General features: G+C 37.5%; 1 protein-coding gene across 1 annotated transcript in view; it reads right to left on the minus strand.

Moving 5' to 3' along the window:
- The window catches only part of PDZD8 (PDZ domain containing 8), a 92,127-nt gene that overhangs the window by 8,058 nt on the left and 69,618 nt on the right, over window positions 1-14,451 (minus strand). Inside the window, exon 4 of the mRNA XM_029245302.1 lies at window positions 375-537. Coding sequence (XP_029101135.1) covers window positions 375-537 — 163 coding nt within the window. The remainder of the gene's footprint in view (window positions 1-374; window positions 538-14,451) is intronic.

Raw genomic sequence — 14,451 nt, forward strand, 5'->3', positions numbered from 1 at the left:
ATTGCAGGGGACATGCCCAGGTTCGAGCCCTGGCCTGGGAAGATCTCACATGCCGTGGAGCAACTAAGCCCATGTGCCACAACTACTGAACCTGTGCTCTAGAGCCCACAAGCCACAACTACTGAGCCCACGTGCCTAGAGCCCATGCTCTACAACAAGAGAAGCCACTGCAATGAGAAGACCACGCACCGCAATGAAGAGTAGACCCCGCTCGCTGCAACTAGAGAAAGCCTGCACGCAGCCATGGAGACCCAACACAGCCAAAAATAAAAAAAATAAAATAAAAAAAAAAGAAATAAGAGAGGAAAACCCCCCACATCTGTTCTCTGGTTTTCTTTGTAAATGTCAGGTATACTGCACATGAGCATAATTACCTCCAATAGCAATCAGTCGATCTCCCCGCTGAAGATCAGCAATTGCAGCAGGCGAGTTTGGGGCCACGGTCTCAATTATGACGTGCCCAGCATACCCGTCAGTTGACTGGACAAGACGAAGTGTAAGTCCGACACTTTGTAAATTCCCCTTTATTAATTCAACCTTTGATAAAGATAAAAAAATGAAAACAGATTCAATGGGTTCACAGTAGTGGAGTGAGAAAACACAACACATCGAGAGCACTACAGTTGACGCTGACTTTTATACCATGGTGATTATTATTACAGACTAATAAAGGAGGGAGGAAATCTTTTATTGTGACAATATAAATTAAGATATGCTCAGACTGCACATTTGTGCCATCGAAACTTTTAAATGATAAGGTGAACATAAACAAATAGAAATCCTAAATATTTTTCCTACATCTGGTATAGCATGTGGCATGCACTCCCTAAACTCTGACATCATTACCAAAGATGATTTGGTTTTTAAGGTTTTATTACAGAAAATTTAAAAAATATACAAAAGCACAAAGAATAATTAAAATGAATCCTGTGGTAGGTTATAAAATATAGTTAACAAATTCTTCTTGACTTGAATGCATGTCCCTTTGCAATTAATACTTTACCAGACCTGCTATTAGAGGTATACCTATTTCTCCATCCTTCTCTCAGCAACCAATATAACTAGAAAAAAACAGACGAAGACGTAGACGATCTGAACGTGATCAACCTTGACTTAAATGACATTTATAGAACACTATACCTAACAATGCCAGAATACACATTCTTTTCAGGTACACATGGTAAGTCCACCAGGATGTGCTATGGTCATAAAACCAGCATTGATACATTTAAAAAGACTGAAATCCAAGATACGTTCTTTGAATGGAATTAAATTAGCAATCAATTAACAGTAAGAAAACTAGAAAAACCCCAAACATTTGAAAAGTAAAATAACACACTTTAAGAAATTCATGGTCAAAGAAGAAATCAGAAGGGAAATTAAAAAATATTCTTGGGACTTCCCTGGTGGTGTGGTGGTTGAGAATCCACCTCCCAATGCAGGGGACACAGGTTTGACCCCTGGTCCGGGAAGATTCCACATGCTGTGGAGCAACTAAGGCCATGTGCCACAACTACTGAGCTTGCGAGCCACAACTGCTGAGCCCGTGTGCTACAACTACTGAAGCCTGTGCGCCTAGAGCCTGTGCTCTGCAACAAGAGAAGCCACCACAATGAGAAGCCCCTGCACTGCAATGAAGAGTAGCCCCTGCTCGCCACAACTAGAGAAAGCCCACGTGCAGCAACCAAGACCCAACACAGCCATAAAACAATAAATTTATATTAAAAAAAATATTCTGAGTGGAATGATGATGAAAATACAATCTATCAAAACTTGTGGGATGCAACTAAAACAGTGTTTAGAGGAAATTTATAGCTTTAAATACTTATATCAGGAAAAAAATTCTAAAGTTAGTGATCTCAGTTCATTCCTTAAAAAACTAGAAACCCCAAAGTAGAAGGAAAGAAGAACAGAAATCAATGTAATAGAAACTAAAACAACAAAGAAATCATGAAAGCTGATCAATGAAATAGTCAATAAAACTGATAAGCCTCTAGGATAAACTGATAAAGAAAAATGTGTACTACCAAAATCAAAATAAGAGGGGAATATCACTACAGAATCTAGAGACATTAAGAGAATAGGCAACATTATGCACAACTTTATGTCAATACATTTGACAACCCAGATGAAGTGGAAAAATTTCCTTGAAAGATAACGAATGAGAAAAACTGACTAAAAAAATAGAAAATTTGAACACCCCTATATCAATTAAAAACATCAAATTCATAAACCTTTGCACAAAAAAAATACCTCCAGGTCTAGACTGCTTCATTATGAATTGTTGAAATAACAATCTTACTTGGAATCTTTTAGAAATAGAGAAGGAGGGTATGCTTCCTAAATCATGTGTTAAGGCCAATGTAACCCTAATTCCCAAACCCAGACAAGAAAGCAGAACTACAGACTAATCTTTCTAATGTTCAAATATGGATGCAAAATTTCTTAACAAAATTTTAGGGAATTCAACCCAATAATATATGAAAAGGATAATAATCATAACCAAGTGGAGTTGATTCCAGGAATTCAAGGTTGATTCAAGCACCCAGGAGTCAACTAGTATAAGTCACCATATTAAGAAAAGAAAGGAGAAAACCATATAAATATTTTAATAGCCGCAAAAAAAATCAACATCCATTTATGATAAAAGCCCCCAACAAAACAGAACTACAAGGGAACATCCTAAATCTGATTATAGGCATCTACAAAAATCTATAAGTAACATAATACTCAAGGGTGAAAGACCTGTTCTCTACCCAAGGTAAGGAACAAAGCAAGGATTTCTGTTCTTACCACTTTCATTATTATACTGGGGGGTATAGTTAGGGTCATGATGTAAGAAAAAGGGAAGACATAAAGAATGGAAAGGGAGAAGAAAAACGGTCTTTATTTGCATATAATATGACCCTATACATGGATAATCCCAAGAAATCTACAAAACAACTTTTAGAACTAATAAGTGAAATTAGGTCACAGACTACAAGGTCAATATACAAAAGGCAAATATGTTTCTATATATTACCAACAAATAATTAGAAAATAAAGAAAGCAAATTAATTTGTAATAGCATAAAAATACTTAGGATTAAATTTTTTAAATTTATCTTTTATTGAGGTAACATTGGTTTATAACATTATATGTTTCACGTGTACATTACATTTCTGCTTCTGTATACACTACAGTGTGTACTCATCACCAAAAATTTAGTTTCCATCTATCACCACACAACTAATCCCCTTATCCATTTCACCACCACCTCTCCTCCCGGCCCCTTCCTCTCTGGTAACCACTACTTTGTTCTCTATTATCAACATGTTTGTTTTTGTTTGGTTTGTTCATTTATTTTGTTTTTATTTGTTTATATTCCATAATATGAGTAAAATCATAAGGTCTTGTCTTTCTCTGACTTACTTCATTTAGCACAATGCCCTCCATCCATGTTGTCACAAATGGCAAGATTTCATCGTTTTTCTCTTTTTATGGATAAGTAGTATTCCATTGTGTGTGTGTGTGTGTGTATATATATATATATATACACACCACATCTTCTTTTAGGATTAAATTTAATTGAAGATGTACAAAACCTGTATGCTGAAAACTTCTGCAAAGGGAAATTAAAGAAGACCTAAATAAATGAAGAATGACACCATGTTCATGGATTGGAAAACTCATTATTGTTAAGATGCCAATTCCTCCCAAATTTATCTACAGATTCAAAGTAATCCCAGTAAAAATCTTTGCAGGACTTTGGAAAGGTAAAAGACCTAGAACAATCAAAGCCATCCTTAAATAGAACAAGGCTGAAGGACTTATACTACCTAATTTCAAGGCTTACTATATAATGTTAGCGTAATTAAGACAGTGTGGTATTAGCCTAAGGACAGATATTAGTTGTAGAAATTAACATCATCATTTCTTAAGATATCAAATTTTGGACAACGTGTTGACTTCCTATTATAATAGATAAGGATGATAGTCCATTCTCCTGCCCCCAAATTACAGTAGAGTTACATCATTATTTTTAGTTCCTCTGCATAACCTCTTTATAACTTTAATTAATATACTTATATCCCTATATTTCTTATTTCATCAACTACAGACAGTATCTCTCTTGATACTAGGACTTCTATCTTTCCCTTCACTTCTCCCCTTTATACCTTCTACCTTCTAAACTCTACCATGAAAGTTGATAACTATTATATTAATTTTTAAACTATTTTTAAGCTATCAAGGTTGACTGAAAGTCAGTCATGTTTATAATATTGTGACTATATAAATATGATTTATTGAGAACCTGGACATCTTTACATTTTCTGTCTTGTATAGCCTTTTGCTTTTCTTGGAGGTTTTTCTTTCAATAACATAGCTTTCACTTTAAATGTAGGATTTATGTAAGTACTGCTTCTGCAATTAGCTCTTAAATTCACCTATCCATTTGTTTACATATTAAATTATTTAGCACTCAAAGCGAAGTTTTTCTTTACCCCTCCACCCTACTCCTGCCTAAAAAGAAGCCAGTTAAAATGTAGAAGGAATGAGCAGATTTGAAAAATCACCCAAAAGGAGAGAGAAACATTTAGATTAAAAAAAAACAGAGAGAGAGAGACAAAGAAAGACTAAAGAGCTGGAACAACCGAATGTAATGTCTGAATCTTGGTAAGATCCTAGTTCAGGGAAAAAAAATCTACAAAAACATTTATGGGACACTGGGAGCATTTTAATATAGACTGAAACTTAGGTGAAATTAAGGAATTATTAATTTTCTTATGTGTGATAATGGTTATTGTAGTTATGTAAAATGCTCTATTTTTAGAAGATTCATACTGAAATATTTAGAGGTGAAATATGACGTCTTCAACAATGTCTTTCTCAGATGCAGAGCTATGAAAAGTTTCAGCATCTATTATTATACTTATTAGTAAGACTCAGCACTACTAGTCAAAACAGGATACAAAAGGAAATTTAAAAGCCAATCTGCTGTGAATGAACTCAATATACAGCTGAGGAAACAAGGCAAACATATGAAACAAACATCAATTCAGGGCATTAGAATATTTAAACTATCTTATATCGTTCAAACCTTAATTTACTTTTACAGGATCAAGACTGAGAAGCTAATTTTATGATCATATGACTTAAAAACTCTCCCATTAGAAAAGACAAAGACGGTGACTGATGTCGACATTCAGTAAGAGAACAGCAGCCAGTTCAAACCCACTGGGAGAAGAATGGGCTCAAGCATGGTCTTTACTTCCAAAGAACAGAAATCATACCAATGGTGGTAAATATCTACCTTTTCACAAAATTATGTTTTCATCCTGCTAGAAGGTTTCCTCTATGTTGTAGACTAAAGACATATCAAATGAAAGGAAAAGGAAGGGGCTGAAAAAAGGAATAGCAGAGAGAGAAAAAATTGTATTTCTTATGGACAAATAAAAGCATAGTGAAGAAAAAGTGAACATGGAACAATATTATATTTTCCTTTGGATTGCTGATCATGAAATCTTTATTAAAAAAAGAAAAGCAGGATGAAAATGTCTGATAACAAATACAGGAATAGATTATGGATGGGAGACCTTCAGTCAATTCTAACCATCATGTAATAACTTTTCCTTTCTCATAAAAAGCCAATTAGATGTTTTTAAGCCCACCAAAATCTGGGTACTCCCCTATTCCAAAAGATAAGCTATGATTAAGGAAAAATTAACATCTACAGAACTCATTTTGTCTGCAAAGAGAGAGAGGCTGACAGTGATTTAGTTTCTAGTTCCAGTTTGTTGCTAAGGCCTTGCTGTACTCCTACTAAAAGCTATGCAGACCCTAGCCCACACAACCACGAACAGTGACCCTGACACCTGACTGTGGCATGAAATACCGGAATCCTCAAAATAAGCACACCTTTTTTACTTAAGTGAGTTTTAGTAGGTATCTGTTTCAAACGGGTTCTGGCCTACCAGGCACCGTGTTAGAGACCACCATATACAATATCTCATTAAACTCAAAGTGCTGTATTTATTAACTACAAAGCTACAAATACATTATAAATGTAGGATGGAATCTGCCTGAGCCTAGCCAGGGGCCTCTGCCGCCTGCCCTTGCAGGGATTAACACCTGCAAGATGGGTCAGAGGAGAGGAGCGCCTGGGCCAGTGCTATACCAGCAGCTCCTCCTGACACCAGAGGCTGCCTCTTCTGCAGATAGGGGCCTGTCCAGGAGGTGATGGGGGCTCGGGGCTTCAGAAGTGTGGTGCTATCCTCACCATAGTCCTACAGAGTAAAACCAAGTCCCCCTAAAACAGAGTTCCCTTACTGAGTTTACAGTTATTCTATCTAAAATTTTATTTCCTTTCTTTGTCACCTCTTACCCCAATCCTGTGCTAACTGAACATTAATTAACTAGAGTCAGATGGCTAAGATTACTATTGTTAACATCATTAATCTACCAAAATTGCTGCTGTAGATATCATCAACATACAAACTCAAGTTGTTTCTCCAGCACAAGACGAGCTAACAGACCCCTGAACCATGGACCACCTGGCCTGAGAATCATAAAACAAAGACATCCTGACTCCTTAAACTATGATAAAGAAATGTCACATAGGACTTCCATGGTGGCACAGTGGTTAAGAATCCACCTGCCAATGCAGGGGACACGGGTTTGAGCCATGGTCAGGGAAAATCCCACATGCCATGGAGCAGCTAAGCCCGTGTGCCACAACCTGTGCTCTAGAGCCCGCGAGCCACAACTACTGAGCCCGTGTGCCACAACTACTGAAGCCTGCGCGCCTAGAGCCCGTGCTCTGCAACAAGAGAAGCCACCGCAATGAGAAGCCCGCACACCGCAAGGAAGAGTAGCCCCCTGCTCACTGCAACTAGAGAAAGCCCGTGCACAGCAATGAAGACCTAACAGAGCCAAAAATTAAAAAAAAAAAAAAAAAAAGTCACATACAGTATGGGATTAAGAGATACAAACTACTGTACACAAAACAGATAAGCAACAAAGATTTACTGTATAGCACAGGGAACTATATTCAATATCTTGCAATAACCTATAATGGAAAATAATCTGAAAAAATACATACATAAAACTGAATCACTGTGCTGTACACCTGAAACTAACACAATATTGTAAATCAACTATATTTCAATTACAAAAAAAGAAAAAAAAGAAATGTCACATAGAGTAACCTAGTGGTTACCAGTGGGGAGAGGGAAGAGGGAAGGGGCAAGATAGGGGTAGGCAGTTACAAGCAACAAACTACTATGTACAAAGTAAATAAGCTACAAAGATAAATTGTACAGCACAAGGAATATAGTCAATATTTTACAATAACTATAAATGGAATATAACCTATAAAATTATGAATCACTATGTTGTACACCTGAAACTTATATAATACTGTATATCAACTATCCCTCAATTTAAAAAAATCACATATTAATAAAAAAGAAATGGCACAAGTAGATGATTAATCCCAGCCTCTTTGTTCTTCCCCTTTAAAAAAGTCCCTCAATCAAGTCCAAATTGGAGTGGATCTGAGACTTGTTTCCCACTCTCTTGCTTGGCACCCTGCAAATAAACCCTTACTTTGATTCAAACACATGCTGTTAGTGTTGGGCTTTCACCTCCTTCTGCACCTTTACATTATGGACCAGGAATGGTTTTCCCATTATGGAATGGGAACGGTTATCTGCATCTAAAAGCCTATTGTTAAAAAGTTCAGCTTTATACACGTGTTGTGTACGTATGTGTACAGGTTACTGTGTCACTCTCCCTTTCCTGTCCCCCTGCTCTACTAAAAAAGCTAGGAAACAGTCCTCATAGTCCACATAAGCCCTTGCTCCACAACAAGAGGACCCCCCAGGCTGGCAGCTCCAGGTCCTGGCGTGTTAGCGACAGAAAAGGTCTCTGAAGGGTGCAGGCCGAGGCACCTCCAAACTCATAAGCTGCGTCCCCAGGCTTGAGCTGCTGTCCCTACTCCCAGGAGCAGTGCGGTGGGCTTTGGAGAGTCTGGGAGGAGTGGAGAACTGTTGGAGGCCATCCTTGCTGGGCCAGGAGCACACCCCTGCTCCCTGCCCTTGTAGCACCCTCCATGTGCTAAATAAAATGGGCTTTATTATCTGCAACTCATATTTTAGTAGTTGATTATACTCTGAACTGTTATGAAGAAATTCTTTAATATTGTTGTCAACATAGATAAATAATCAATAAACCAATCTATCATAGGAATAGAAAAAAAAACGTAGGATGTAAAGTGCTTTCTCTGTGGCTTAGCCTGTGTCAATTGGACTGAATTTAGTTGAAACCAAAAGATAAACTTCTATTGGAAGAGAAATACTATTTCTAGTATTTTTTTGCATGACATACCAAAAAAAAGTTTATCAATTGTCAAGAATTGCTGACACATACTAAACAGCAATTACATGAGCTTAATCACTAGTCAACACATACAAGATTGCAGACAGCCTGCATTTAACTTCACCAATCATGTTAGACACAGGTTAAAAAATTCTAGCTGCATGTGTACCTATCTGGTGCAGAGCAATTTAGTAAAAACAACAAGATAGCCTTTAAGAGCTCTCACACTCTGAAATCCTTTTAGCCTTCCCTGGACCCAGCTGGGATGCCTTATTTTCACCTTGGTGGGGGGGGCAGGGTGGGGAACAACACTGATTTTTTACTCCCTTCCTAACATGGACATAATTTTTTTTTTAACATCTTTATTGGGGTATAATTGCTTTACAATGGTGTGTTAGTTTCTGCTTTATAACAAAGTGAATCAGTTATACATATACATATGTTCCCATATGTCTTCCCTCTTGCATCTCCCTCCCTATCCCACCCCTCCAGGCTGTCACAAAGCACCGAGCCAATATCCCTGTGCCATGCGGCTGCTTCCCACTAGCTATCTACCTTACGTTTGTTAGTGTGTATATGTCCATGACTCTCTCTCGTCCTGTCACAGCTCACCCTTCCCCCTCCCCATATCCTCAAGTCCGTTCTCCAGTAGGTCTGCGTCTTTATTCCTGTCTTACCCCTAGGTTCTTCATGACATTTTTTTTTCTTAAATTCCATATATATGTGTTAGCATACGGTATTTGTCTTTTTCTTTCTGACTTAACTTCACTCTGTATGACAGACTCTAGGTCTATCCACCTCATTACAAATAGCTCAATTTCGTTTCTTTTTATGGCTGAGTAATATTCCATTGTATATATGTGCCACATCTTTATCCATTCATCCAATGATGGACGCTTAGGTTGTTTCCATCTCCGGGCTATTGTAAATACAGCTGCAATGAACATTTTGGTACATGACTCTTTTTGAATTTTGGTTTTCTCAGGGTATATGCCCAGTAGTGGGATTGCTGGGTCATATGGTAGTTCTATTTGTAGTTTTTTAAGGAACCTCCATACTGTTCTCCATAGTGGCTGAACCAATTCACATTCCCACCAGCAGTGCAAGAGTGTTCCCTTTTCTCCACACCCTCTCCAGCATTTATTGTTTCTAGATTTTTTGATGATGGCCATTCTGACTGGTGTGAGATGATATCTCATTGTAGTTTTGATTTGCATTTCTCTAATGATTAATGATGTTGAGCATTCTTTCATGTGTTTGTTGGCAGTCTGTATATCTTCTTTGGAGAAATGTCTATTTAGGTCTTCTGCCCATTTTTGGATTGGGTTGTTTGTTTTTTTGTTATTGAGCTGCATGAGCTGCTTGTAAATTTTGGAGATTAATCCTTTGTCAGTTGCTTCATTTGCAAATATTTTCTCCCATTTTGAGGGTTGTCTTTTTGTCTTGTTTATGGTTTCCTTTGCTGTGCAAAAGCTTTGAAGTTTCATTAGCTCCCATTTGTTTATTTTTGTTTTTATTTCCATTACTCTAGGAGGTGGGTCAAAAAGGATCTTGCTGTGATTTATGTCATAGAGTGTTCTACCTATGTTTTCCTCTAAGAGTTTGATAGTTTCTGGCCTTACATTTAGGTCTTTAATTCATTTTGAGCTTATTTTTGTGTATGGTGTTAGGGAGTGATCTAATCTCATACTTTTACATGTACCTGTCCAGTTTTCCCAGCACCATTTATTGATGAGGCTGTCCTTTCTCCACGGTACATTCCTGCCACCTTTATCAAAGATAAGGGGTCCATATGTGCGTGGGTTTATCTCTGGGCTTTCTATCCTGTTCCATTGATCTATCTTTCTGTTTTTGTGCCAGTACCATACTGTCTTGATTACTGTAGCTTTGTAGTATAGTCTGAAGTCAGGGAGCCTGATTCCTCCAGCTCCTTTTTTCGTTCTCAAGATTGCTTTGGCTATTCGGGGTCTTTTGTGTTTCCATACAAATTGCGAAATTTTTTGTTCTAGTTCTGTGAAAAATGCCAGTGGTAGTTTGATAGGGATTGCATTGAATCTATAGATTACTTTGGGTAGTAGAGTCATTTTCACAATGTTGATTCTTCCAATCCAAGAACATGGTATATCTCTCCATCTATTTGTATCATCTTTAATTTCTTTCATCAGTGTCTTATAATTTTCTGCATACAGGTCTTTTGTCTCCTTAGGTAGGTTTATTCCTAGATATTTTATTCTTTTTGTTGCAATGGTAAATGGGAGTGTTTTCTTGATTTCACTTTCAGATTTTTCATCATTAGTATATAGGAATGCCAGAGATTTCTGTGCATTAATTTTGTATCCTGCTACTTTACCAAATTCATTGATTAGCTCTAGTAGTTTTCTGGTAGCATCTTTAGGATTCTCTATGTATAGTATCATGTCATCTGCAAACAGTGACAGCTTTACTTCTTCTTTTCCGATTTGGATTCCTTTTATTTCCTTTTCTTCTCTGACTGCTGTGGCTAAAACTTCCAAAACTATGTTGAATAAGAGTGGTGAGAGTGGGCAACCTTGTCTTGTTCCTGATCTTAGTGGAAATGCTTTCAGTTTTTCACCATTGACGATGATGTTTGCTGTGGGCTTGTCATATATGGCCTTTATTATGTTGAGGAAAGTTCCCTCTATGCCTACTTTCTGCAGAGTTTTTATCATAAATGGGTGTTGAATTTTGTCAAAAGCTTTCTCTGCATCTATTGAGATGATCATATGGTTTTTCTCCTTCAATTTGTTAATATGGTTTATCACATTGATAGATTTGCGTATATTGAAGAATCCTTGCATTCCTGGAATAAACCCCACTTGATCACGGTGTATGATCCTTTTAATGTGCTGTTGGATTCTGTTTGCTAGTATTTTGTTGAGGATTTTTGCATCTATGTTCATCAGTGATATTGGCCTGTAGTTTTCTGTCTTTGTGACATCCTTGTCTGGTTTTGGTATCAAGGTGATGGTGGCCTCGTAGAAGGAATTTGGCAGTGTTCCTCCCTCTGCTATATTTTGGAAGAGTTTGAGAAGGATAGATGTTAGCTCTTCTCTAAATGTTTGATAGAATTCACCTGTGAAGCCATCTGGTCCTGGGCTTTTGTTTGTTGGAAGATTTTTAATCACAGTTTCAATTTCAGTGCTTGTGATTGGTCTGTTCATATTTTCTGTTTCTTCCTGATTCAGTCTTGGCACATTGTGCATTTCTAAGAATTTGTCCATTTCTTCCAGATTGTCCGTTTTATTAGCATAGAGTTGCTTGTAGTAATCTCTCATGATCTTTTTTATTTCTGCAGTGTCAGTTGTTACTTCTCCTTTTTCATTTCTAATTCTATTGATTTGAGTCTTCTCCCTTTTTTTCTTGATGAGTCTGGCTAGTGGTTTATCTATTTTGTTTATCTTCTCAAAGAACCAGCTTTTAGTTTTATTGATCTTTGCTATTGTTTCCTTCATTTCTTTTTCATTTATTTCTGATCTGATTTTTATGATTTCTTTCCTTCTGCTAGCTTTGGGGGTTTTTTGTTCTTCTTTCTCTAATTGCTTGAGGTGCAAGGTTAGGTTGTTTATTCGAGATGTTTCCTGCTTCTTAAGGTGGGCTTGTATTGCTATAAACTTCCCCCTTAGAACTGCTTTTGCTGCATCCCATAGGTTTTGTGTCGTTGTGTCTCCATTGTCATTTGTTTCTAGGTATTTTTTGATTTCCTCTTTGATTTCTTCAGTGATCACTTATTAAGTAGTGTATTGTTTAGCCTCCACGTGTTTGTATTTTTTACAGATCTTTTCCTGTAATTGATATCTAGTCTCATGGCGTTGTGGTCAGAAAAGATACTTGATACAATTTCAATTTTCTTAAATTTACCAAGGCTTGATTTGTGACCCAAGATATGATCTATCCTGGAGAATGTTCCATGAGCACTTGAGAAAAATGTGTATTCTGTTGTTTTTGGATGGAGTGTCCTATAAATATCAATTAAGTCCATCTTGTTTAATGTATCATTTAAAGCTTGTGTTTCCTTATTTATTTTCATTTTGGATGATCTGTCCATGGGTGAAAGTGGGGTGTTAAAGTCCCCTACTATGAATGTGTTACTGTCGATTTCCCCTTTTATGGCTGTTAGTATTTGCCTTATGTATTGAGGTGCTCCTATGTTGGGTGCATAAATATTTACAATTGTTATATCTTCTTCTTGGATCGATCCCTTGATCATTATGTAGTGTCCTTCTTTGTCTCTTTTAATAGTCCTTATTTTAAAGTCTATTTTGTCTGATATGAGAATTGCTACTCCATCTTTCTTTTGGTTTCCATTTGCATGGAATATCTTTTTCCATCCCCTTACTTTCAGTCTGTATGTGTCTCTAGGTCTGAAGTGGGTCTCTTGTAGACAGCATATATAAGGGTCTTGTTTTTGTATCCATTCAGGCAGTCTGTGTCTTTTGGTGGGAGCATTTAGTCCATTTACATTTAAGGTAATTATCGATATGTATGTTCCTATTCCCATTTTCTAAATTGTTTTGGGTTCGTTATTGTAGGTCTTTTCCTTCTCTTGTGTTTCTTGTCTAGAGAAGTTCCTTTAGCATTTGTTGTAAAGCTGGTTTGGTGGTGCTGAACTCTCTCAGCTTTTGCTTGTCTGTAAAGGTTTTAATTTCTCCATCAAATCTGAATGAGATCCTTGCTGGGTAGAGTAGTCTTGGTTGCAGGTTTTTCTCCTTCATCACTTTCAGTATGTCCTGCCACTCCCTTCTGGCTTGTAGGGTTTCTGAGAGATCAGCTGTTAACCTTATGGGGATTCCCTTGTGTGTTATTTGTTGTTTTTCCCTTGCTGCTTTTAATATGCTTTCTTTGTATTTAATTTTTGACAGTTTGATTAATATGTGTCTTGGCGTATTTCTCCTTGTATTTATCCTGTATGGGACTCTCTGTGCTTCCTGGACTTGATTAACTATTTCCTTTCCCATATTAGGGAAGTTTTCAACTATAATCTCTTCAAATATTTTCTCAGTCCCTTTCTTTTTCTCTTCTTCTTCTGGAACCCCTATAATTCAAATGTTGGTGCGTTTAATGTTGTCCCAGAGGTCTCTGAGACTGTCCTCAGTTCTTTTCATTCTTTTTTCTTTATTCTGCTCTGCAGTAGTTATTTCCACTATTTTATCTTCCAGGTCACTTATCCATTCTTCTGCCTCAGTTATTCTGCTATTGATCCCATCTAGAGTACTTTTAATTTCATTTATTGTGTTGTTCATTGTTGCTTGTTTCATCTTTATTTCTTCTAGGTCCTTGTTAACTGTTTCTTGCATTTTGTCCATTCTATTTCCAAGATTTCGGATCATCCTTACTATCATTATTCTGAATTCTTTTTCAGGTAGACTGCCTATTTCCTCTTCATTTGTTAGGTCTGGTGCATTTTTATCTTGCTCCTTTATCTTCTGTGTGTTTTTCTGTCTTCTCATTTTGCTTATCTTACTGTGTTTGGGGTCTCCTTTTTGCAGGCTGCAGGTTCGTAGTTCCCGCTGTTTTTGATGTCTGTCTCCAGTGGCTAAGGTTGGTTCAGTGGGTTGTGTAGGCTTCCTGGTGGAGGGGACTAGTGCCTGTGTTGTGGTGGATGAGGCTGGATCTTGTCTCTCTAGTGGGCAGGTTCACATCTGGTGGTTTGTTTTGGGGTGTCTGTGGCCTTATTATGATTTTAGGCAGCCTCTCTGCTAATGGATGGGGCTGTGTTCCTGTTTTGCTAGTTGTTTGGCATAGGATGTCCAGCACTGTAGCTTGCTGGTCATTGAGTGAAGCTGGGTGCTGGTGTTAAGATGGAGGTCTCTGGGAGATTTTCGCTGTTTGATATTATGTGGAGCTGGGAGGTCTCTTGTTGACCAGTGTCCTGAAGTTGACTCTCCTACCTCAGAGGAAGAGCCCTGACTCCTGGCTGAAGCACCAAGAGCCTTTCATCCACACGGCTCAGAATAAAAGGGAGAAAAAGTAGAGAGAATTAGTAGAAGTATGAGGAAAGGAGGAAAGGAAGGAAGGAAGGAAGAAAGAAAGAAGCAGAGAACAAAAGAAGGCAAGAAGGAAAGAAAGGAGGGA

The sequence above is a fragment of the Monodon monoceros genome, unplaced genomic scaffold (genome assembly GCF_005190385.1).
Source record: "Monodon monoceros isolate NGI ecotype Baffin Bay Population unplaced genomic scaffold, NGI_Narwhal_1 Super_Scaffold_4, whole genome shotgun sequence".
Classification (NCBI taxonomy): domain Eukaryota; kingdom Metazoa; phylum Chordata; class Mammalia; order Artiodactyla; family Monodontidae; genus Monodon; species Monodon monoceros.